Source organism: Homalodisca vitripennis, chromosome 3 (assembly GCF_021130785.1).
Source record: "Homalodisca vitripennis isolate AUS2020 chromosome 3, UT_GWSS_2.1, whole genome shotgun sequence".
Lineage (NCBI taxonomy): Eukaryota > Metazoa > Arthropoda > Insecta > Hemiptera > Cicadellidae > Homalodisca > Homalodisca vitripennis.
The window spans coordinates 206833131-206861100 of record NC_060209.1 but is presented as its reverse complement, the minus strand read 5'-3'; the positions used below and the strand labels follow the sequence as shown (position 1 = coordinate 206861100).

General features: G+C 38.3%; 1 protein-coding gene across 1 annotated transcript; it reads left to right on the top strand.

The window, feature by feature from the left end:
- The first annotated feature begins 162 nt into the window (after positions 1-162).
- Positions 163-22679, top strand: LOC124358065 (extensin-2-like). Its single transcript, XM_046810356.1, has 3 exons — positions 163-334; positions 18459-18588; positions 18797-22679. The coding sequence occupies exons 2-3, from the start codon at positions 18459-18461 to the stop codon at positions 21778-21780; spliced, it is 3114 nt and encodes a 1037-aa protein (XP_046666312.1). The 5' UTR covers positions 163-334; the 3' UTR covers positions 21781-22679.
- Positions 22680-27970: the final 5291 nt, after the last annotated feature.

Genomic DNA, 27970 nt, shown 5'->3' with positions numbered 1-27970 from the left:
ACATATTTCATTATTTTATATATATCATAAAGATGCTCAAATCCACAGATCAACCTCAAAACAGTTGAGCCGATTGCTCTCCACTGCTCAGTGTGTGCAGTATGAATGGCAGACAGGCAAGGTCAGGAGCAGCCGCCAGCAGGCCGGAGAGAGAGGGCGAGGCGCAGGTCCACATGGCGGTGAGCGCTGGGTCAGTACGCTGTCAGTACGCGCCCGAGTACCGCCAGACAATGTAGTGTCGTGTCTCTGTGCCACTTGGATATACCTACGTACCGCGAGTGCGTGTGTTGGTGTGCTCACACAGGTCTCATCCTATAAACCCTGCCTGTCTTAGGTTTGTAGTTTACAGCTCCACCGGCTAGATTGTGATCTCTTCAATTTCTACCATTTCTTTACCTAAACTTAAGTCACAATTTAAAATTACATAGGTCTCGAAAGAAGCCTACTTTTTTCTTGCGCTGCCAACGCCACTAATAAAAAATAACAAAAACCCGGTTTGTAATGTAAGCACTCTACTATACATATGGAAATACGTTAAAATTATTATTAGCCTTTACGAATATTTTGTTGTACAAAAGGGATTCGTCTAGTTTTCGCGTCATAATTTATTTCAAATTTCACCTGATCTGCGAATTTTACACGAAATAAGTCTTGAATGTAATCTTTATTGATTTATATACACTTTAATAAAACAAATTTTGTATATAAAACATTTATTTTCCTAGATGTGATAATAGCCTATACGTCAAATAGAATTATGAATCTAACTATACATTAAACCTTTAACTATTAGAGAAGAAAACCAGTCTCAACAAAATTAAATTAAACTATTCAATAATTTACGTCCAAACATAGATACATTTGGAATCTGTATACAGTGCATTGTGCAAGTAATGTGGATCTTTGTATACGTTTATCTAAAATTTTACAGTTGCTAGAAATAAATATATAACTCGAACGTTTCTTGTTTATTCAATGTAATATATTCACAATACTACAATACGATTATATTTTAATTGCAAACGTCAGCTTAGAAGTACGAGCAATTGAAAATAATATTTATTTTTAAATGTGATTTTATTTTACATTATTTAAATAATAATACAATACCTTAATCAAATAAAAATTACAAATGGAATTTAACTATGAATTTATTTATTTTATCCGTGCACACAATTCTGATGGCGATTAGGCCCGGCCTCCACTTGCGATTTGTTGTCGCGCGATTGTTTTGGTCGCAGTCGCAAAACTTAATTGAGTGCAATCCACTTGCGACAGAATCGTTGTAGATTTTGATCATGGATGACATCGAAGCAAGTGTTGTGATCGCGCTTTTTACTTCGTGCTAGACGTAAAAACGGCGAAAACATAATTACTGGGTTCACCCAATAACAAGTCAGCGATTACTAAAAGGGCAGTTTTCACAAGTTTATTTGAAGATTTGAGTGAACATCCTATAAAATTCTTTCAGTATTACCGAATGACGAAAAATAGTTTTTGATGAACTTTTTGAGAATAATTGGTCCATCAATTACATATAAAAACACAAAATGGAGATTGTCTATACCACCAGAAGAACGTCTATCAGTGACTTTGAGGTGAGTAATAATTACAGAAAATCAAATTATCTTATTTGTTTATCTATTAAAAACTCTTTATTAAATCAAAACATTTTAAAAAACACAAGTACAAATTAATAAAAAATCAAATGTTATAGAATAACTAAGGGTTAGTAGTTTACCCATTAAAAGAGTTACGATAAATCAAAAAGATCACTTCCACTTGCAGAGGGTGATGACAAAACACTTCCTGCAAAATCGTTGTAAAAATTCTGCATTGGCCCAGTATTTTGTGGATACACAGGTTGGTTAGAATTATGTCCGTAAGCAGAATGGCTATGCTGTGGCTGTTGTGTATGTTGGGAAGAGCTGATGTAACCAGGGCGTGGATTAATGTTTCGAGCTTGCCTCATGACGTTTAAAATTTCTATCTTAGCATAATGCTTTTGCTCTTCATTTAATTTTCCTAACATTGGAACCAACATTAAAGCGAAGTGTTTATCTTCATTACCCTCGTCAACTTTGTCTTGCTTTCAAAATGTTCAATAAAGATGTCTCATATGAGTTTGCATTTTGTTTTCTTACTATTTTTACGCCTTTCACGCTCGGTCTGTGCATTAATGCCAAGTGAGCATCTTGCAGTAGAATTACCTTCTTGAATGTCATCAGATGTATCATGTGGTTGCTCTGGTTCATATCCATCCGTTTCATTGAGGGAGATATTACTAATAGTTTTTCTCTTCCTTTTACAAAGGGAACCAAAAAACAGCAACGCATCAAAATGGATATACTTTCTTCTTTTTGTTGCTCCTTGGCCTGATGTGGTTTTTTCGTTGTGCTGCAATTTCCCTCAAAAAGCAGTCCTTTAAATTCTTCCACTTTTTTTGAACGTCTGTACCTGGAATACAAATTTAGTATTAACCCCCCTAGAATAATTAAAAATTATATTTTATTGATTTCAAATGTAAAACCTATGCCATAACTTCATCATAACACTTTTGATATAGTACCTCCTTATTTTCAGAATTTATTATTTTCAGGTACCTTGCCACTGGGAACAGCTTCATTTCGTTACACTTTGAATATTTATTGGTGCCAGCACAATTGGTCACATCATTAAAGATACTTGCTCAAAATTGTGGACATGTTTTACAACCAATACACATGCCTACCAAATCAGAGGAAGATTGGAAGGAGATAGCAAAACAATTTTACTTGCGAACGAACTTCCCAAATTGCATTGGTGCCATTGACGGCAAACATATAAGAATTCAGAAGCCAAATCCAAATCACTCCTGGATCTCTTTTTTACAATTATAAAAATTACTTTTCGATTGTGTTACTTGCTGTAGTAGACGCAGACTATTGTTTTTACAGCAATCGATGTAGATATCTTACGGTAGTAACAGTGATTCAAATATTCTGAAAAACTCCGCACTAGGTGCAAAGTTGATTGATGGCAAACTGAACATCCCTCAAGCTCAAACTCTTCCTAATGACGAAAATGGAAAACCTATGCCATTTGTTATAGTTGGAGATGAAGCATTTGCTACATCAAGAAATATAGTGGAGGCCTTATCCCAGGAAGAATTTATCCATGAAACAAAGAGTATACAACTACAGAATGTGCCGTGCTCGAAGAATGGTGGGAATGCACGTTTGGTATTTTAGCCAACAAATGGCCGAATTTTCCATCGGCCATTGAATGTCCAAACGAACTTAGCGGATGACATTATTAAATCATCCTGCGTTCTCAACAACTTTGTAAGAAGAAAAGATGGTAATTCGAGTTGAAGATGAATGCTATGATGTCCGCTGGTATGTATACAACAAGTCGGTGTACGGGGTACCTCTTCAGGTATCGAAAGCAAGAGACTACTTGGCAGATTACTTCATTTCACCTCAAGGCTCATTACCTTGGCAATACGACCATGTTTAAATCAATAAGAAGAAGTTTGGCATAATAATACATGGAAGTGATTTACAGAAGAAACCTCTGTTTAAAAAATTGTTTAATACATGTTAAGAGTAACTAAAGTTTTTAATAATTTCATTATTAATCATTTATACAACCATATCTGTTAGCCAAAACTACATTTTGGTTTAAATAAATTGCTAATAAAACTATGAACGATGTTTTATTTACAGAAACCTATTAGGTAGACCCTATTAAAATGAAATATTGAAAAAATGTTTCTTGTGAAATAATAATAAAAAATAAACAAAAACTGTTGGGAATAAATTAAAAAAGCATACAATATTTTAATAGACGATAATATAATAGATTTATAAGATAATACAATATCAAAGACGAAAATAAATTGATAATCGGGAACATATAGAACTGCAATGAATCCGATAAGATATAAATTATAAGTTAGTGTAGGCTACATTTTTTTAGATATCCTGTAAGGTGGTATTTTTAGCCAATTAATGCTATCATATTTAAATCACTCACCTTTATGTTTCTTTTCTTTTGATGTAAGTCATTCCAGTTTTCTATCACTTTACCACACACTTCAGTCCACAGTTTTTTCTTTTATATTTCGGTCACTGTACTCTTTTAATTGTTTATTATAAAGAGCCGGTCTCTTTTCACTACTTCACTAATTAGCAAATCAGTATCAATGACTGATAATACTAATTTACTAGTAAGAGGTTTCACTGTCAGACATATTTATTTAGTTAACAAACAGCCACCGCTCGACAGTACTCAGTCAAAAATGCGACTAAATAATCGCCAGTGGATGCATGTCGATGCCTGTCCGTGTGACTCATTTTATTTCCGCGACAGTCGCGTCGCGGTCAAAATAGGTCCAGTTTGCGTTTTTTAAATCGCAGTCGCATTTCTGTCGCATGTGGATGCGCCTGCATTTAAAAACAATAGGTTCTATTTTTGCGACTAAACAATCGCGCGACAACAAATCGCAAGTGGAGGCCGGCCTTAAAGTGTTTGCTATGTAAACAAACTTATGACTTTCCTGTTATTCAAAATATAACTAACCACATTCAACTATATTTTGTGATTATTTAATACAATTTCTAAACGCACACACGCTACCATAACACGTATTGTTATATGGACATCTCGCCTTCATTCTTATTCGGCATCTAGACTTGCCTTACGTTCTCTTCCACAGATTACTTTGTAATTTGTATTTTGGATTATAACTGCTTGTATAAAAAAGATTCAATTTAGCTTGTAATAGAAAAAAAACTCTAACAACACCTAAAGAGATTAAATTTTAGCGTTAAAATAGAAACATAAATTATTATTTAGTATTCTCTACGGTACAAAATGAAGAGCAACGATTTCCAATTTGTAAGAACGTAAAACATACTGTGATATTATTTTCTATGTGAGACCGGAACTATGTTTCCATGTTGTTTTTTCACTGAGAGGAACGTCGACAGGACGAGATTCTCGTCACGAGAGTCGACAGTCCGCCGTGAGTTACGGGATAGAAAGTGAGTTGTGGTGACCCGTGGCTGGTTATTTACATAGTCAATTGTGCCCGCATTGTGGCGACTATTGCTGGCCCAATCAGCAGGCGGGCGGGGCGGAACGCGGAGTGCCACAAGGTTCACTCTTAGCTCCACTCTTGTTTACACACACACAATATCGCGACCATTTAAGTAACGAGCCATTCAATTTGTCCGCCTTTTTCACAACTCCACACACGCCTTTACGCCCTGTGTCACAGTGTGTTACCGTCCCCATTGTTCCCTAATGACGCTGGTTATTTGACAGGCCCAGTAGTACGACGTACGGCTTCACTTCCACTTCCACGTCACTATGTTGTTATTTCACCTCTTTAATAGGTTAATATGTACTGTGAAATTATTTTCACAAAACTGAAGCACTGATACGAGATACCGTCTAAGGAATCGTTACCATTAAAGTCAATCATAGGAATAAACTTCTGAATATCTGGTCCTCTCGACGGCCTTCTCGTGAAGTGGTTAACGATCCAATTTCCGCCAACTCCGACGTCAGTTACAACAAACGAATCGATGACGCAATACTCGGAGGCGGGCTTCCTTAGTGCGGTCGACTCGGGCGAATTTTATGACACACGAGTGGCAACCTGTGTCCTTCGTGAGTGGGCAAATATGAGGAAACATGCAGCACTGGAAATGTTACTTACAGATGTAGACTTCAGTGAATGGTATCCATACCTGTAAAACATTACTTGCATTAGAACAGTCATAACATATCAGTCTTATACAACAACAAATTAACGTAAATAATCGCATAAATAATTAATCACTAAAGACTAAAGCCTTTAATATTGATTGTAAATCACGTTATCATGGTTATATATAATATTAAAGACGACGATTGTAACAATACCCCATTCCATTAAAGATATCAAAACACCCCTTTCGAATACTCTAAATCAGATAAATACTCCAGGGTACTAGACAACTCATCAGCTTAAAACCGAAATGACATATCCGGTATCAATTTGAGTTATGACCAGTTTTCATCAAATAATGGATACATTTCGCAGAATAAAATAATTAATACTGGAATATGTTTACTACGCAAAAACAACAATAAAATCGTAATTTTCAACCAAGCTTAGAATTACCAAGACATTGTGACCTATTTGGCCAGAGTTCTAGTATTACTGGTTCTTCATAACCCTGTAACAAGATGTGGTGCCGAAGTAAATCAAACCCATGCTCAAATTAATCAAAGGATTTTTTAGTTCTTGGTGATGAATACAAAAAAAACCGTCATAAACGAACTGATATAATCAAACAGTGAGAACAACGGCCATAAACTAAATATTGCTTCAGTCTGTGTAGAGGTGAGAAGTAAGCTATAATTACCGGCGGTCACACCCACATTGCGTGGCCAGAGAGGGAAGTGCTCCATTACTCAACTCTAGTACAGACCCTCCTCCTCCTCCCTCTTCTATAAACGTCTCTATAAAACGTGATTATCACAGTCTGTAGACGTGGAAACAATAACGCATAACGTGTTCCCAATGACACTAATGGCTATCCATGCGTTATTCCAAAGTTAAACATTGTAATACGTACTTGCACTATTTCAACAATTTCGTTTCCTACTAATAAAGTACATTTTGTGACCTTCAAGGATGCATAATTAATCCTAACAGATTACATAATCGCCTAATCGCCTTACACCGTTTCCTTAGGAGGTGTACATGATAATGAGTAATATTACACTAGGACATGGAACGCATATTTATGTGAATCAATTCCGTCAAATATTGCATTAAATACTGGCCAATCGGAAATAAAGGCTTGTATTTAAAAAACGACAAAGAACTAAAAGAGCATATACAGGATTCTGAAATGTAATGGCTACGAAACACACAGCAGATTGATACTAACACCAAGGCATACAGGATAGTTACTTGTACAGGTAATGTTATAATAGCTTGTTATTGTTTGTGGATTCAATGTAGTTGTCACCAAACTAGTTTAGCGTGTCGGGACTACGCAATGTTTCATTAAACAGTGGTTATAGGTGCCATAACGGGCCAGTGATTATTTAATGTTTCATACATGTGGATGTTAATGGTAAATAAACGTTATATCGTGTGTCGTATCCTGTTATTATGTAAGCACAGGTTGCATATACTGTAATTTTTAATGTCTTCATGTACATCCCAACTATACTAACAGTATAAACTGAGAATAGCTGGAAAGAATACCACAGTTTAATTCCGCTGTAGAGTGAGTAGATCCAACATAAACCAGTTCTAGTTTGCGACACTCAGAGAAACCGAGCAGGCGAGGTGTAAACTCTGTGTCTAACACTATAAACTGAGAATAGCTGGAAGGAATACAACAGTTTAATTCCGCTGTAGAGTGAGTAGATCCAACATAACCAGTTCGAGTTTGCGACACTCAGAGAAACCTAGCAGGCGAGGTGTAAACTCTGTGTCTAACACTATAAACTGAGAATAGCTGGAAGGAATACAACAGTTTAATTCCGCTGTAGAGTGAGTAGATCCAACATAACCAGTTCGAGTTTGCGACACTCAGAGAAACCGAGCAGGCGAGGTGTAAACTCTGTGTCTAACACTATAAACTGAGAATAGCTGGAAGGAATACAACAGTTTAATTCCGCTGTAGAGTGAGTAGATCCAACATAACCAGTTCGAGTTTGCGACACTCAGAGAAACCTAGCAGGCGAGGTGTAAACTCTGTGTCTAACACTATAAACTGAGAATAGCTGGAAGGAATACAACAGTTTAATTCCGCTGTAGAGTGAGTAGATCCAACATAACCAGTTCGAGTTTGCGACACTCAGAGAAACCTAGCAGGCGAGGTGTAAACTCTGTGTCTAACTGCCAGTTGCGACAAACGGTCCTGCAGGAAATATATGTGTGGCGTAGATAACCCGTCATTATGTGCACGTCAGTTGCTCTGTATACTCGGGCAGCACATTACACAGTAAACGGCACTTCATTGTGCCACATGTCGGTTCCGGCTCTGGACACTCAGCGCCTCCTTGCTTGTGTCTAGCACTCCTGACACGGCTGCATCAATATCGTAATGGCATTTTAAAACACCCGCTATATTTTATGAAATTGAGCTTAGCACAAACAAGTTGAGTATCAATGACTCGAGTCGAGTGCTAACTAGACACGCGCATGTACACAGCGTGAAGAGGCCTTCCAGAATGAAGCGATTACTAGTTTACAAAGGACATAAAAACACTCAAGAGCGCGCGCGTAACCCGGGACTAAACGGCGTGAAGGGGAAAAGTGAATAGAATAATGGCGGCGATGCGAGGCCTGCGCGGTCAGCGAGTCACAATGTTACCGGACGATCTGCGACTTCGACCCACTCGGCCGTTAAAGTCACCGAACTGATGCCCCACTTCTTCGACCTTTCGGCACCAGACACCCAGGGTAACTGGAACAAGGTGTTCGGTACTCCTACTCCCTTCTGTACGAGATAATCCTACATAGTTCCAAAAGTACCCCTTTCGTCCGGTGACTAAGTAACTCTGCACATTAGTTTGCACAGCAACATCACACGTATTAGTCCAAACTGCTATTAGTTCTAGTCAACCGTAATAACAGTAATTCCGCAGAGCTCATTATACGTGGGATCATCCACTGGCACGACATATGGAATAACTTCATCAAAAACAAGTTCATTAGCACCGCGACCTTAACATATGGGAGAGCCACATCGTAAAGACCAGACGCCAAGGCGAACATCGTCCGGAGAACCAGGAAGCTCGTCGGATACAGAGGACGGGTTGTGCGAGATTCAGTGTAGTTGTATCTGTCACAGTCCCGTACACAGGAGCCGTCTCCATCACGTGACACTGAGCGCATAGTGTGCAACTCGGCCAGATCTTGCCGGTGTTCCGCAGGGCACACGTTTACATCTTTCTTGTTTCTAGCATTGTTTTTTTTTACAAGTTATATAACAAAATGTACACTAATAATGGTTTAAAATCACACAAGATTCCGCCAGTGTATATAACAGTACAAACAATACTCACTTTACTAATTTCCTAAACCGATAACGTATAGCCAATACAGTGTTAGTTTTCAATCACACGCCGATCGGTTCCATGTAATGTGATTACCCGTAGCTTACGATACACCCACCGCATTGCAACGCCCATCACATTTCAAGTGTAACACAAGATAATCCCGAGTTGTACAACTCGGTCTCACACACGATTCGTCTCACTCCAGATCCACCACGAGATTTCCTACACTGTGACATCACGGCACAGATTAAACAGTGCTACAATACGCACTCTTGCAGAGTCACACTACATCAGCAGAGGCGGCACGATACTGAATTACACCTTACGCGGGATAGAGTGATGTTCAAGACATGCAGCCGTAAAATGATCGTAGGTATAATCGGTGTTAATTTGTCTGAGAATGGCTCGCGCGGCCTCGATACTCCTGAGCAGTTAGTAGAGTACACATGTACCGCTGTGAGCGCGAGTGGCCGTCATACACAGAGCCGGTACAGTCGAGCCCGCAGGCCGCCGGGCGCACGCCGCGCTGTCCATTGCGTCACCGGTGTTAGGTAACGCCCTCCAGCGACACGCGTCACAATTACACTAACAATAGGCATTAAACCTTCCCCGGAAATCTAATATGAACCGTCGGCAAAACTGCGGGGCTCATTTCGCCTGGCGTAGTATAGTGGTCTCGATGGGTCGAATACAAGAGTCGCTGTCCGAGTACCGAGTACAGTATCAGCCCACCATTGATGAGCAGCGCGAGTGCTATACATCGCGGTGTGTTGGCGGTGGGTCGGATACAAGAGTCGCTGTCCTAGTACCTAGTACAGTATCAGCCCAGCACTGATGAGCAGCACGAGTGCTGTACATCGCGGTGTGTTGGCGGTGGGTCGGATACAAGAGTCGCTGTCCTAGTACCTAGTACAGTATCAGCCCAGCACTGATGAGTAGCACGAGTGCCGTACATCACGGCCTGTTGTCAGTGGGTCTGATACAAGAGTCGCTGTCCGAGTACCGAGTACAGTATCAGCCCACCATTGATGAGCAGCGCGAGTGCTATACATCGCGGTGTGTTGGCGGTGGGTCGGATACAAGAGTCGCTGTCCTAGTACCTAGTACAGTATCAGCCCAGCACTGATGAGCAGCGCGAGTGCTGTACATCGCGGTGTGTTGGCGGTGGGTCGGATACAAGAGTCGCTGTCCGAGTACCGAGTACAGTATCAGCCCACCATTGATGAGCAGCGCGAGTGCTATACATCGCGGTGTGTTGTCAGTGGGTCGGATACAAGAGTCGCTGTCCTAGTACCTAGTACAGTATCAGCCCAGCACTGATGAGTAGCACGAGTGCCGTACATCACGGCCTGTTGTCAGTGGGTCTGATACAAGAGTCGCTGTCCGAGTACCGAGTACAGTATCAGCCCAGCACTGATGAGCAGCGCGAGTGCCGTACATCACGGCCTGTTGGCGGTGGACACTGAGTTATGGTCCGTCAGTTCGCAGGCCACAACAAGTGTAATCGACCCGCCACGGCGAAAGTGGCCGCTCGACCGCGACCGGCACTTAGTACAAGAACCGCGCTCGATTATTGTGTAACGTAATGGATTTAGAACATTACTAATCGACCGCTTTCAGAATCGGCACAAAACAGATTCTCTCGAAATTCTTTTTAACGAAGGACATTTTTCACAGTTATGTTCGATGGTCCGTTTTCCAGAAGTGGATGAGGGGAAAGTAAGGTAAATATTATTAATAAAAGCACGAATCTACGGCAAATCACAAAACCAAAATTTTGAATTAAATTAATGATTTTCTTAAGTGACAATGAAAATTGGGAAATTTGTTTACACTATTTTAGTGCTGAGATTTTACGAGAAAGGACGAGCTTCATTTAGTATTCATATGTAACTAATCATTTTAATATTTAAATGAGACAATCACTAATAACAACATTTTATTACATTTTTTTTATTACTTATTTTTTATTTTATAAACACCTTGAGAACTGAAAGCCTATTTCCGCCTCGCTGTGGACGGCCATTATAGCGAACGTACAAACGTTGGGTTTACCATTGTTGGCTAAACATGGCCCTCCACAGTAGATACCAAATATCCCGCAAGATTGTATCTACGTTGTTTACGCGGTGTGAAAACCGAGAAACTTAGATGATATCACAGCTTCGGCCGTATAAGGATATGAGTTGCAAGTGACAATATTAATACATTTAATTCCTGTAAAGCACGAAGTCTTACATAACTTAGTATAGGTTTGTAACACAAGACTGGACGCATGAACCGACTATTCACAGTTGTAACGCGCCGATATCACAGCTTCGGCCGTATAAGGATATGAGTTGCAAGTGACAATATTAATACATTTAATTCCCTGTAAAGCACGAAGTCTTACATAACTTAGTATAGGTTTGTAACACATGACTGGACGCATGAACCGACTATTCACAGTTGTAACGCGCCGATATCACAGCTTCGGCCGTATAAGGATATGAGTTGCAAGTGACAATATTAATACATTTAATTCCTGTAAAGCACGAAGTCTTACATAACTTAGTATAGGTTTGTAACACAAGACTGGACGCATGAACCGACTATTCACAGTTGTAACGCGCCGATATCACAGCTTCGGCCGTATAAGGATATGAGTTGCAAGTGACAATATTAATACATTTAATTCCTGTAAAGCACGAAGTCTTACATAACTTAGTATAGGTTTTGTAACACAAGACTGGACGCATGAACCGACTATTCACAGTTGTAACGCGCCGATATCACAGCTTCGGCCGTATAAGGATATGAGTTGCAAGTGACAATATTAATACATTTAATTCCTGTAAAGCACGAAGTCTTACATAACTTAGTATAGGTTTGTAACACAAGACTGGACGCATGAACCGACTATTCACAGTTATAACGCGCCGATATCACAGCTTCGGCCGTATAAGGATATGAGTTGCAAGTGACAATATTAATACATTTAATTCCTGTAAAGCACGAAGTCTTACATAACTTAGTATAGGTTTGTAACACAAGACTGGACGCATGAACCGACTATTCACAGTTATAACGCGCCGATATCACAGCTTCGGCCGTATAAGGATATGAGTTGCAAGTGACAATATTAATACATTTAATTCCTGTAAAGCACGAAGTCTTACATAACTTAGTATAGGTTTGTAACACAAGACTCGACGCATGAACCGACTATTCACAGTTGTAACGCGCCGATATCACAGCTTCGGCCGTATAAGGATATGAGTTGCAAGTGACAATATTAATACATTTAATTCCTGTAAAGCACGAAGTCTTACATAACTTAGTATAGGTTTGTAACACAAGACTCGACGCATGAACCGACTATTCACAGTTGTAACGCGCCGATATCACAGCTTCGGCCGTATAAGGATATGAGTTGCAAGTGACAATATTAATACATTTAATTCCTGTAAAGCACGAAGTCTTACATAACTTAGTATAGGTTTGTAACACAAGACTCGACGCATGAACCGACTATTCACAGTTGTAACGCGCCGATATTTACAACCGATTCGTTCCCGTCACGAAGCGGCGGTCACAATTAAATAAATGAAAGAAGTCTCGTGGCGAATTCGCAGCACAATGACAAGAATGGAGCTGGACGTGATATAATTCGATTGGTCAACGACACCGAGGGGCCGGCCTCTTACAACAGGCGGATACAACCTCCTCTCCTGTTCGAAGCGTATCGCGACTATTTTAATATCTGCTGGTGACGTACATTACGTTATGTTGACAAACATTTCTCTGACGTATGCCAATAAAATCGGCCATTTTGAATGTTCAGGTAATTGTTGACAGCTGATCTGCTTGCACGTGTCGTAGCTCATCTTAGATTTGTGCCTATTCGAAAAAGATGGATAAGAGAATCTGTATCAAATTTTGTGTTAAAATCAAAATTAAGAGCGCGGACGCATTCCGAGCTTTGACTGTGGCTTATGGAGAAGCTACTTAAGACCGAAGCGACGTTTATCGGTGGTACAAAACGTTGAATCACCGTTACAGAGGACCTGAACATATAGATTGGCTCGTGCTGTTAGATTGTTACCAGTGATTTGGACATGAAATGGGTCGCTACGAATTTCGTACTTCGACCAAAGACAGCAACGCATTACCACTGCTCGTGAGCTGTTGGACTCTGTCTGCGATGACCCAAACGTGCTCCAGAGGATCATAACCTCTGGTGGACGAATCACGGGTTAAGACTCTTTCTTGTTCCCGAAACTGAAGATGACCATGAAAGGACGACGCTACGCTACGGTTGACGAGATAAAGGCGGCATCGAAGGAGGAGCTGAACAAAATCACAACACACGAATTTCTGAAGTGCTTCGAGCATTGGAAGAAACACTGGAAGAACAAGCGTATAATATCTAATGGGGATTACTTTGAAGGGGACAAAATTGAGATTGACGAATAGATAAATGTTTAAAAAATAAACAATAATTGCGATTTTTTTAACAGACCTGGTATGTAGTAGAGTGCTGCGATCATACGATAAATCTTCGATAACCAGGTGACTGTCAGATTTCCTCACTGTCCCCGGATTTTACTGAATTGGTATTTAGTGAAACTGAGACCTTTTCAACCGACATTGCTTAAGTCAAGGAGTCTCCCGAGTTATTGCAATAACACAACGTAGAGGGCGTGTTATTTGCCATGCTTCTAAGGGTCATGTGGTGCTGTACGTTTGTAAAAGAATGCGATGCCTGATGGTTAACTACTTTGCTCGATGTCTACGTGAAAACATGTGCGTGTTTTAATATTTACCCGACAAACGATACCCTTACCAACAAATACTAGACAACGAGTATGTTCTTTAAGTGCCTCAATTGTAGCGTGGATTGTTACCTTCCGTAACCATTCCTATTCATAACCAACCTATTCAACATTTCTATTAATAAATACAAAAGGTTAGATTTTGAATCTGAATTAGAGATAGCGACGGTTAGAGGTAGCTACATTGAGCAGAGCACTCTTGAGTAATGACATCCTCTCGTTTCACCCACTTAGTCGCTTGTCAAGATGTAAGCACAGACTTATAAACTGAAGGAGATGGGCAAAGTAAGATTATATCGAATTCTTAGTAAAAAATAATCACTGAAATGTAGGTTGAGCGCAGTTAGTAACACCATGTACTACGGGAGGCGAAATACAATTTGCATTATAAAAGCACACAATCTGGTTTTATTTGACATCGATAAAGTTATTTCCTCTGGACAATACATCGGTTGTTAGCCGCGTCAACTTTGGTGCGGATCAAATGTAGGTTCAGCGCAGTTAGTAACACCATGTACTACGGGAGGCGAAATACAATTTGCATTATAAAAGCACACAATCTGGTTTTATTTGACATCGATAAAGTTATTTCCTCTGGACAATACATCGGTTGTTAGCCGCGTCAATTTTGGTGCGGATCAAATGTAGGTTCAGCGCAGTTAGTAACACCATGTACTACGGGAGGCGAAATACAATTTGCATTATAAAAGCACACAATCTGGTTTTATTTGACATCGATAAAGTTATTTCCTCTGGACAATACATCGGTTGTTAGCCGCGTCAATTTTGGTGCGGATCAAATGTAGGTTGAGCGCAGTTAGTAACACCATGTACTACGGGAGGCGAAATACAATTTGCATTATAAAAGCACACAATCTGGTTTTATTTGACATCGATAAAGTTATTTCCTCTGGACAATACATCGGTTGTTAGCCGCGTCAATTTTGGTGCGGATCAAATGTAGGTTGAGCGCAGTTAGTAACACCATGTACTACGGGAGGCGAAATACAATTTGCATTATAAAAGCACACAATCTGGTTTTATTTGACATCGATAAAGTTATTTCCTCTGGACAATACATCGGTTGTTAGCCGCGTCAATTTTGGTGCGGATCAAACAACGATTTCCCCATATCGCAGTCCCAGACTATGTGGCAAAGAGACAAAGTCACCACTTTCGGTCGTAAGTAGTGTTTTATAGACTTGGCTGAATCTGATTTAACTTTAAAATTTGTACGGTATGTGATGGTCAGTCAAGTCCCACCAGAGTCGATGCAGCCGAAGATCGATCTCTCTCCTAGGGGACATGAGTAGTGAGTCAACGGCAATAACAGTACGTGTTTGAAAATTAATACACAAATTGGTCCGATACTTCCTGGTTATAACACAAACATCGACGACGATTACGAAATCAAATTTATGTAAGGTGGGCCAACGCGATAATAATAGCTTCCTAACACAGAAACTGCCACACGCGTGACGCGGCGCGGCTTAGAAGAGGCGTGCAGACCGGATTATTCGGGCACAACATCAATAACGTGGTCGAGGAACGAGAGCAGTCGTTTAATACTGGGCCGACCGGCGGTCGGATTAACGAACGCGCATTTACGTAACGTGCGCATTGATTATGATGGATGCGAGTGGAAGTGGGGCCAATCAGACCGTCTACGGCCGGGCCAGGACAATGGCAGTGCTAATACGCAGGCGCAGAGTGGCGCGGCGCGGGCCCATGCTAGATGGCCGGCCTTGTACCGGTTGCTGCTCAACACTACGTTAAACCGGTCACCTCAATCACTGGGTTACTGTCCACACAAAGTGGCTATAGTCTATAGTTACACAGAAGGGGTCATAATGATTCATTAATACGAGTTGATGAGGATTAATTCTGGCACACTTTTGAAACCGAATTGGAAGCCCATTTCATTCATAATACCTAATGTATAAACACGTGTTTATCACATATTTTATAGAAGTTCCACAAGTCCCACGAGAAGTAACACAAAATACAGAAATCTTCTTTTCAAGGGGAATCACGATTGCATACCTCATTTGGATACAATTAACAATGAATTGGTTCGCTATCCTGGCTGGATAAGACATAGCTTACGCGAAGAAACATGAGCAAGAAAATCTCTGTCACGATCAAGGAATGTTTGAGTCAATAATTAAACTTTACAGTTAGTTTGATAAATAGGTATACCCTTAGTACTTCCAAAATAATAAGACCAAGACGGTACGTCAGACCGAGATGTGGCAGCCGGTGTAGCGGCAGCGAACAGGATAGGTCAGGGTCAGAGCGAGGCCAGCCACATAGTCGGGCGGGGCGTGGCGTCGTGTGGTGTACGGTAGACCTGCTACCTTTCTCGCTTATATTAATTCTCTTATCCTACTTTGGTCAAGAGGTGCAGAGACGGTCGACCTTGAGTCCTGGTGCCTCTAACATCACGTGTAGGTTCACTAATCCTTCCTGCGAGCAGATCATTCACCGTACTTTCCTGTGACTAGATCGTTCACCGTACTTTCCTGAGACTAGATCGTTCACCGTACTTTCCTGGGATTAGATCATTCACCGTAATTTCCTGGGATTCGATCGATCGTTCACCGTACTTTCCTGAGACTAGATCGTTCACCGTACTTTCCATTTTCTCTTTCAGCCAGTGCTTGTTAAACCCACATCACTGATTAAACGTCTACGCGGACTAGGTAGTGTAAGGTCAAACAGAGAAGCGACCACCTGTTTTTGTTAAAATTCATCTGGTTACGTTTCGACGAATAGCAACATTAGAAGTTTACCATGACAACTTTCAAAGTACGTGATAATTTACATAATTTCTGTAGACTTATTTTAGTAATGTCCCAAACCGTCGCGTAGGTACGCCAAGTATCCAGTAGTTGTGTGCGGTGAGGCGAGGGAACGCGCAACTCACGACAGGCAGTGCGCACGTAGATTACGTGACGACTGACTTGCTGGCGACTGGCACGTGCCCGCACACAGCATCGCGTCCGAGTTCCTGATCCGGGCCGCCGTCTGCCAATATACAATTAAATAAGGCAAGCCGACATACAGAGGAAGGCCACCTGTCGCCCGAGACAGTCGCTGTAAATGCCACCCACACACCTGGAACTCGCTTCCATACGCGCTGAGATAATCACGATCACGATCGCGGTAAAGTCGCTAGCTGTCCTTCAGCGGCAATTTCCACTTATAACCTCGAAAGGCGGGATTCACATTTACAAGCCGTCTTCTTGTAGTACATGTTCAGAAATAAATCTTTCCTCCTTCCTGAGGAAAATAAGTTTCTAACCGAATCAACTGCACACACGTCAACATCCACGTGTCTATTTGATATTCTTACACCAGAGGAACTAGACGATATGAATGGAGGAGGCTGCGGGTCAAGAGACGCTCGTGAACCATGACCTCAGTCTGCTCAGAACCTGTCCCAAGGCCTCCATTACGTGACTCACTCACTAAACTCTTACCCGACCGTGTCAGGGAGCTGGACTCGTTAACTCGTCATCGCCGATATCCGAGTTAGGGTTTTTTCCGAGTTAGGGTTTATTTCGTTATTATCCCTCCCAATTGTTTCGCCATATTCCACTCCAAAAGCTCAAGCACTGCAGATTACTAACACAATAATTAAGGGGTTAAATGGTGACGTAAGATCTAGATGTTGTGAAATAACCTCAGTTTTACTCATTAGAACAATGTGTTAAACTTGAAATAAGTTTTAATCCTAATTTTTTAACTCAGTTTAAAGAAAGGATTAATACACAAAAAACTATTTGACGTTTATTTGTAAATTACATATACATTTTTTAATATATGACTTGAACAAGCTTTTTAACCAATAAAAATATTGAAATAAGAGATTTTCCATGATTCTACAACAAAACATAAGGGTGTATAAATGTTTGAACACTGTACCTATGGGGTTGGAGTCGAGATGGTAGCTATCAGTATTGTATTTGTCTCTGAATTAATTCCCATGATCAAGCTTAACAAATTGTATTCCTATTTTACCTCACTAAATAGGCTTCATACCTTCACATTAAGTCAAATACAGAATCAATGATTATGGTTTGTTGAATATTTCATTCAGTAATAGCAAACCAATGGTACTTATTACAGCTTTACAAATAGTTTTCACTACAAATTTCCTACTAAAATACAAATGATTTGAAATGCTTGTAATATTGTTGAGTCGACTTTGTAATTGAACATTAACAACTACTTCTCGTAACAAGACAATTTCAGTTACCACTATAACAAGATCTCAATTACAATTTCGCTACCTTGTGTGCTGTAATTGAACAGACCCTGTTGTGTTGGAATAGAAAGTAACACCATTCCACAGTCATTAAGAGTAGAAAGTACAAAGATATGTACACATCAACAGGCTAGAATTAAAAGAGAGAGATAATTTTAACACTTTCAATTACAACAACATCGGATTGGTAAATAATCAATGTTATTGAATAAGATAGTGTCTCTATGGCTGATACCAATTATAGATTATACTACCTTATTATATATGATTAAATACCAACAGGATCACCAATTAACATAATATTAAATGTTTTACAGATGGCTGGTACAACAGTATTTCTACTTCTGCTAGTCTTCGCAGTCCTTGCAACCGCCAAGGATTATGTCCTGGAGGACTTGATTGCTGAGGAGAGCGGGACAAACAACAGGAGAGTCATCCACAACATTGGTAAGTCAAACTTACAAACATGGCAGATTTTAAGCAGAGTTTTAAGAACAAAATATTGTTCCAGAAATTAATAAATACATGGCCAGGTAAAATAATTTGAGTTAATCTGATAAATATTGAAATTTTCAAAAAACAGATTGAAGTTTCCATAAAATTGTATTATTTCTATTACATTAAAAAAAATTGGATGAATGTAACTTGATTCTAGGAGATGATTTGGACCAGTCAAAAGCCAAGAAAGTTGTCCAGCAAAGCAGAGTAGAAGATACGATCCGAACAGTCCAAGAGCCTCTCACAGGTCCGGGGTACAAACAGGAACCTAATCAAAGTGCTGCTGTCAAGGATAAGGGTGGGGGAAGAAAAGAAGAAGATGATGAAGACAAAAAGACACTGTCACAACAAGTACAAGAAGGAAGATACAGCTTACTGCAAGAAGATATTTTTGCCAAAATACCAAAGAGGCCGGGGATAATAAGCTATGAAGTAAATCCTGAAGTTCCAAAGGACAATGTTAACAACCTTGGTGGCTTAAAACCGGAGGAAATATGGTTAGCTGAAAATCATTTGCTGATTTTGGCAGGGGGAAGTTTTGACAATAAAGAATCCAATCAACCCATTTGGCCTCCAATTGATAATTACATTGCACCACAACGACAAGTGAAAATTCCACCGAATCCCAAAGTGCCACCACCGTTTCCAGTGCAACTTAAACCAGGTGGTCCTATTGAATTCATAAAGAATGAAAATGGTACTGGTGGTCCTCCTCCTTTTCTCCCTCCTTTCTTTCCTTTATCTGAGAATGCTTCGTTTCCATTCCCATCTTCAGATAATGGTCCGGGAAACTTAACACCGGGGAACGGACCTTACCTTCCACCTCCGTTCCCCTTTTCCCCACCACTGAACGGATCTTTCTTCCTTCCACCACCGGGATTCCTACCACCAATTCCACCAGGAGCAGCTTTTCTTCCTCCACCAGGAAACCTTACCGATCAATTCGACGAAGACGACCCATCTCTCTATTATCCTCCACCTTACGACTTCTACTACCCAAAAGACAACAGTTCTTTAGTGCCGCCCGGACCTTTAGTTCCCGGTATCGTCCTGCCTCCGCCGCCGGACTTCTTCGCACCATACAAAAACACAACAGCGTCTAAAGCCAGGAGACCACAGACAAGACCGCCTTTCAAGAGCAAACCGACAACAAGAAAACCTACTAAGCACAAAAATGTTCATATCATTACTAGTACGGAAGATCCTTATAATGGAGTCAAGATAAAACCAAGTATTGGAAAAGTGAACATACTTACAACACCTCCACCATTAGTTCGTACAACTTTCACTCCACCACCTGTGACTACCAATATCTATACAAGACCACCATCTGTCAAAACTACAACTGACAGCTCACTCAATGAAATTACAAGACCAACAATTGTGCATGCATTGCCTCCAAATGCTGTAGTAAAGGGTTGGGTGCCTATTCCGGCACCACATCCTTACTATATTACAAGTGCCAGAAAACCATTGAGAAAAGGGACCACCACAACAATACCACCCGATTATAACTCCATCACACCACCAGAAGACCAAGGATACGTATACAACGCTCCTGATTATGAACTGTCAATCAATAGTTGGCTATACCCAAACAAATCAAAAACGTATGATCAAGAGCAGCAATACTTCAAAACCATCACTCAACCTCCAAAACAAGATTTTTATTATGACGATTTTTACTCTGACAAAGGTCAGTTCTATACTTCTACAGAATCTCCTATCGGTTATGATGACCAAACAAAATTAAAATCACTATTTTACCCGACCAGATCACCACCTACAACAATAGTGCCACCTCGCTTGTATGGCTCAAACGTAGGCAACCGAGGAAAATCGTTGAAGACATATTACTTCTACGAGGAACCACATATTTCAGAAGGCCAACTGACTGATGCAGAAAATATACCTCAACAATACAGAGGTGGAAACTCCCACACCATAACAGAGGAGGTTTACATCAACACAGCTGCTAAACAGTCCGTTCAAGGTCGTTTCAAACCCTCTCCCCTGGACTACTTTTATCCTCAAGACTACAGCAACACCGGTGCACAGCAGACCACAACAGAATCCCCACTGCAGTATTACTACGTACCTGAACACACAAAGGATTTCGATAGCTACCCTTACCCTCCATCTGTAGGGAGCACACCTAAACCGAGAACATCCACCAAACCTCCCGTCTACGAATACAGTTTTTCAATTCCTGGATACGGTTCATTAGACTCTCCGAAGGTAGGAATTGCAAAACCCGAAGAATACCCTGCAAAGTTTGATTATCAGACAACGGCTAAGCCGTACAACGAACAACTGTACACGACTTCCACTCCGACTACAACTGCATCACCTGTCTACAGGAACCAACTCCGTGGCGAGAGCCAATATTATACCACACAGAGACCTTCAATCCAGTACTACACTACACAGAAACCACAAGTTGAACAAGCCATACAAACGGAGAATCCTTATCACGCTTTCTTCACCCATCACGATGCCGGCCTTATAGATGACATAACAAAAAAATATTTTACAACTTTCGGGCAGAAACTGAACAAAGATTCAATAAGAGGAGAAGCTTTGACCACACCATTACCACCGGTAGCCAATGATCCCGTACAACCGTATTACACACAGACTTCTCCGAGACCACAGTACTACGAGAACGACAGACCCAGACCGCAGTATCAACATTCTCCTCCACTGGCTGTGTCTGGATTTTACACAACAGCTCCTCCACCCCAGAACTATCCCCAGAGAGTCAAGTACTCTCGTCCAGTATACAGTCAATACTATGATCAGCGATCACAGTCCTCCATCGTGTCAACACAAAAACCGATCTCACTCAGCTCAGACATCTTGGTTAACTTCAAGGAACCTCTTCCTCCAATAAATCCGGACGCCGAATTCATCGATACCTCCAATCCCAGTCTGTCCAAGCCTGAACAGTCATTCATCTCCTATCGGCTGCCAGGTAACGGCGGAGGCCACTTCTTCTTCCTGACACCTCAAGTGGCCCAGCAGAGCCAGCAGTACTCTGACTACGTGTACGACGCCGAGCGCACTGGGACCTACTACAAGCGCAACGTACGGCGGCCCCAAAACCAGCGGAAACGACCCGCCGTATCACGCACGTCATGAGACTGAACTACTTTAGCCAATTTTACAAGTTCTGGAGTAATTTGTCTTTGAAAATGATCTTTTTAAACATAATTAATAGTACTTTCATACAACTAAATATCTTAAGAATTTTCAAAGAGAAGCTTAAAACAATTCAAAAATTATTACTTATATTTTTGAAACCCTGCTTTTAAAAGGGTGTGCTATGTAACTCTTACTCTAGAGTTGCGATGATTTTTTTTTTTAATAGCAAGACAAACTTACATACAGGTTATGTTTAGAACTAAAATATGCCAAGTAGCATAGAGAAAATCGAAAGATTTTAAGACTTCAAACACTAAAAGAGATCAAATTTATATATAAACTTTTAATCTAAAATAAAAATTGTCAAATGGAATAATTATTAAGATTTGCAATTTTTGGATGTATCAAAAAGGAATTTTCACCTTCTTTCTAGCTTGGTAGAACAGACTCCCAGGGGAAAGATTCTGTATTTTCAATATACAGTGTCGGTACTTATCTCAGAATAATCGACTGTGGGGTTGAGAGTTTAAAATGTAATAACTAATACATTGAAATGAGATCATCAACAAAGACAAATACTGACTATTGACTAAACAATGTGGCCAAGTCGTTGTACAGCCTACTTGTGCACATCAAACTGTGATATAGACTGCTAAGTTGTATTTTGGTGCAATTATCAATGAACTACTTTATAAAAATGTGTAAGACTGAAAGTTATGTTTCAGTTAGGACAAGATATTGTGTGACTGTCGATGTGTATTTATGTGTATCGTGTACATAATGTGAACAATTTTATGTGTACATATTATGTTAGTTCCTAAATGAGCATAATTTTGTTCAAGAACATGTCTGCCATTTCAGGATACTGAATCAAATATATTTATAGACTAGTGTTATACAGTATCTACTTTGTCTATCTGCCCATACCACCAAGTATGCTAAAAAATTCTGAATGCAAAAAGTGTTTACACTTTGTTTAAATTATTGGAGATATTTAAGATAAAACTGCAATACTTCATTAATCAGTATTAAGATGTATGTATGAACAAGTATGGGGAAAAAACTGTTTGTATACGCCCGAGTAGTTTTATTGGGATGGAAAACGGATACTTAATGGAGAATACTTGACAGTTTATCAGAAAAGTTATTCAAAAGACAGATAAGAAAAAAGTTTACTCTTTTTTTTATTAGTTTAAAAGCATTGGATAAAAACAAACATATTGTTTGAATTACTATGAATTTAATTAAAAATTCCCATAACTATTAAAGTGATCCTAACAAAAAATATGCCATAAGGTACTTCTTTTACGGATAAAAAATTTAAGAATGTTAATTTTTATGTTGTAATTTCAATTCACTATATCCCTATATCAGCATAAACTCTTGGATTCAAAACTTAGGTATTCACAACATAAAAAAAAATAATAAAACGTCAAATTTCTTTTCCTTTAAACCACAGTTACAACAAGAAGCCATTACGTTCAGTTCCTTCATGTTATGTACTTATATAGTATGGTACTGGCAGTACAAACTGATCAATCAGTGTGACATTGGAACTCACTGTCTGTTAGTGACAACAAATTGTGCAGTTTATTGTAAAGTGAGTTTCTTTCTATGCTTTGACTACATTGCTTGTAGTTGTTGGTTATATTTTTCATTACAAATATGATTAATAATATTGTATAATGAAGCACTACTATGTGTGTGGGTATTTATTTTCTGTTTTTTAGTTTGACTTGTTTCAACTAATAGACTGTCAATAAGTAATTGAAAAAAAAAACCATTATCACTGAGTAAAATGATAACATTTTATTTCTCTTTTGAAGAAATTTGTTGTTTGTTAATTGTTTGAGTTAAGCTGACGATATGTGTTATTTGTTTATACATATCTCTCATAAAGACATATTAAAAAATAAGTTACTATTTTGTATAACATAATAATTTATTGTAGTCATAAATGCTTTTTATATGAATTGTAATTTTATAAATTCAATGCCAAATAAAAAACAGCAAAATCTTAAATACTGTTAAAAACAAAAATAAAACATTTTTTCTTAGTCAAGTTTGCAAAATGGGCCAAATAGTACTGAGTTTTTTTAGCACATCCACAAAGTGATTGCTAGGAATCACTATATATATTGTTTTTGGGGATTAGTTTAAAAGCAGTGGAGAAAATACACTCATATTGTTGCTCATTGTCCCTTATGTTGCTGGCAATAAAATGGCTCTGAGAAATTTGATACTGACATGTAAAAATAACTGTTTGCAAACTAGAGAAAATATATTTTTTGTGCTAAGTAATATTTTGAAAGCTTATTATACTGAAATGACTTTGCGATTTATATTAAGGATATTATTGAATCTTGAAACATTTCCCTCCTTCATATTTTGTTGCTGTTTAAGAGGTATTTCAAACTTAATAATAATCATGGAAAATGAAATAGGCATTTGGGTGTCTATAAGCCGTTGCTTTGAATTGAAATATTTAGCAAAAACTCAACAATAAAAAATAAGATAGTACTTTTTTATTTTTTGCATCGTTTTTGACTGACAAAACTTAAGATAGCCAGCTAATTTATTGCTTGGTACACAACCAGGGTGGCCACCCTGACAACACACTCTCATTGTACAAGTTTCAGAAGTTTCCTCATTCTTCAGTAATCAGTAACCTACATTGTACACTGTAAATTTAACTCTTTCTCATTTTACAAAATGAAAAGGGATAGTAGAAGTGCCTTACCCGTTGAAAACAGTAATTCTAAATTACGTTGTGTGTGAAGACACTATATGTAGTTCATAATATAACAAAAAAATTATCTGCCCTATATTTTAAATGTAATCGAAATAAATATATAATATAATTGACATTTTACTGAAGTATACAATATTGTAAGATATCTTATTCAAATAAATTTGAATAGGATATATTTAAAATTTGTTGCATTTGATGTTACTTAATAATAATGTTTTAAACACTATTTAATAAATATATAGCATTTAAAAACTTTGACAAGTTAATTATGTTTGTAGTTGTAAGAAAAAGTTACATCATTGTTCCCACTGCAACAACCATTTGGACTAAAGTATTGCAGCTTGGCTCCAATAACTTCCTATTATATCTTAACTGCTGTAACCAATTAAAAAGAATTGGGTTTTAAAATTCAAAATAAAGCATCCCCTTGTCAGAAAACAATAAAACACAGATGTCAGTAATAAGTGTAAATAATTTATAGAAATAAACTATGTAAATTTGCTGGAGTTTTATTTCATCCCTGTGCTATAAACTATTATTATTGAAGCTATTAGATAAACTGATAAAACAGGCATTTCAAACCTTATCAATTATTGAATATGAGACAGAAGTGAATATAGAAGAAGGAAGCCTGAACTTTAAGAAGGAACTAAAAAGATGGCTGCTGAGTCATCCCTTCTACACCATTGAAGAATTTCTGAGCTGGAGAACTCAATGGACTACATAAACCATTATGAAAATCTTATTATTTTGTATTGACGCTAATGTAATTCTCTAAGAATGCACAAATAAAGAATATTGTCTATTGTCTATTGTCTATTGTCTATATTTCAATTAATTGTGATAAAAAATAAATTATGGAATATTTATACTTCTTTTCTATAATAGAAAAATATTATATAAACACTTAAAATTAATGTTGTCAATAATTATTTTTAAGTTTTGGAGTAAATTTCAAACATTTTCATAAAAAAAGAATTTGACTTTTAAATGTACTTCAATTCAAGTAAAAAACTATCAAAAGGGATTATATGTCTTATGATCAAAAGGAAAATCCAAATTTATAAAAGGATTATAAACGACAAACGCAAGATTTCAACATTTTTGTGATGACGTTTATGTGCATAGTATGGAGAGGTCAATTTGCTAACCCGTGGCCTCCGGGACATTCCCAGCTGACAATGTGGTTTCAACAGCCATCACAATACTCTGGGCTGGGAACCGTAGTTAGTATCTTCTCATTACTCGTAGCTACTTGCGACACTCACAGTCTCACATATCGCAGGCGTCACTCTAACAACATTTCACCTCTAGGAGACATCGCGAATTTGTTTTATGTTGGCAGTGTTACCAAACAGGTTCGGTTGCAAAACAATTCATTGACAATACCCTTTGTAGGAATTTTTAAAATATCATGACCTAACAGAGGAAATTAAGTGAAGTTAACAACTTTAGAGTTTACATTCCTAACATACTCATCTAGAAATTAATTCATGAGTGGAAAAACCATGTTATTCAATTTATAATGTAAACATCACAAATAAATAACCACGCTCCTTTCAATACATTACCCGAAGTATGTGAGGAGGAGTTACAAACAAACAGACTTCACAGAGAATTTCATACAGTCAGAATGTGAATCTCTACTTTATAATAGTCGGAGTGTTACACGCTTTACATTTCATAAACATGCAATACTTCTGCGATGGAGAAACTACATATACATATATATCGTGATACAATTATTTTTATTGAAACCTTAAAATTCAATACAGAAGATCATTATAAAAATTACCTTAAAAAAATTCTGAAACTGTGTGTACTAAAACTGTCTGATACCTCTTCAAGAGGTCCTAACAGAAGGCCTTTTAATAGTTTTAAACCATCTTGAACACCTTTGTAAGAAAACGTTGCCAATTCACACCACAAAGAAGTACATTGATAAATAGGTTGAATAAAAGCTATTAGGAATTACTTCATTATTGTGTTCACAACAACCCTGAAAACTTTAAAACAGAGGGTCGTCGGTTTTAAGGTCTGAGAAATGGTAGTATCCAGTAGAGATATGAACAAATTTCTTTTAAAAAATCTATTAATTTAAGATTTCAAATTAATATGATGAATATGATGGACGCTACAATCACACATCATGTAGCAGTATAAATCCGTGTCTGTTTGTCTGTGTGATAATTCTTGATAGAATAAAACTTGTACATGGGTTCATTCCAAGGAATAATAATTCCTCTTATTATTTATTTCTCTTAACAGTTCTTCTTAATAACTTTGGGATCGAAAGGTCCAAGGGAAGTCCGTCAGTCTGTCTGTCCATCTGCCCAACTTGGCACAAAATTTCATCTTGGTCTAAGGATAAACCACACTGATTTTAAGCTCTAAAATTCGAAGGGCAACCCATCTGCCATCTCTCTACGCCTAGAGACTTGAAACTCGGGACATACATTAATTTTTGCCCAAATAAGATCTCTATTGACTTTAGTCCGTCCACCTGTTACGTTCTTTCAGGTCCTTCTCTGTGGTTTTGGTTTATTTTTATCAAACCAAATAGTGACAATTATTGTAATTGGTAGCAAGTAACTAGTAAAGTATAGAAAATTTCACAACTAATAATCATTACATTTAATTTAGTAATGTCTGTCTATATCCAGTTTAGATCTATAACCATTGAGATAAAACAAACCAATACAACAACAAGGTAATGTTTATTCTTGTTTAATAGGGGTATCTTTAATTTTCTTATTGAAAACATATAAAATGTAAGTTATTTCAAACCGTAAGAAGAAAGAATTATTTAGGAAAAACAACAAGCTTTAAATGGGTAAGTAGATGATGGCTGACATATAAATGTGTCCTCCCAAGATGTATGAATATTCAACTGGTGCCAACCCTTACAGAAAATATTAATGGAATTCTGATGAATATTAATATTTGTTTCTAAAGTATGTATACCACAATACAATTTTAGATAATAATTCCCAAATAGATTTTAAATTTATATTTTCTGTCAGAATGCATTTTATTATTATATTTTAAAGAAGGGTATACATTGGTTAAATTGATCAATACAGATTTTATTGATTCAACCAACTTGAATAATATACATTGCATAAATCTGATTAATTGAGTAATATTTAAGGTCGAGTGAAAACTGAGTACGTTGGATTTGTGCCAGTTCTCTTCCAGTTGGTTACAGTCACACAATGTACGTAGTAATGACTTTATACGTTAACAAGCAATTTCTAATCATTTAACACAGAACAATGGTGGCTCATGAGGTAGTTGTAACACGTGCAAGTAGATATAATGTACAGCATTGTGGAGAGCGGACAAAGAGTAGAAACTGGAGCAGTATTGCCAGGCCACAGCCACACCCTAACCTTTCTCCAGCTGGTGTCCACTCACGAAACCCACCGTTACAAT

Bases quoted from the DNA above. Each gene is read 5' to 3' on its own strand.
- LOC124358065 (XM_046810356.1), top strand. From the start codon at position 18,459: ATGGCTGGTACAACAGTATTTCTACTTCTGCTAGTCTTCGCAGTCCTT. The intron at 18,589-18,796 runs GTAAGTCAAACT...ACTTGATTCTAG, and splicing joins GAGAGTCATCCACAACATTG to GAGATGATTTGGACCAGTCA.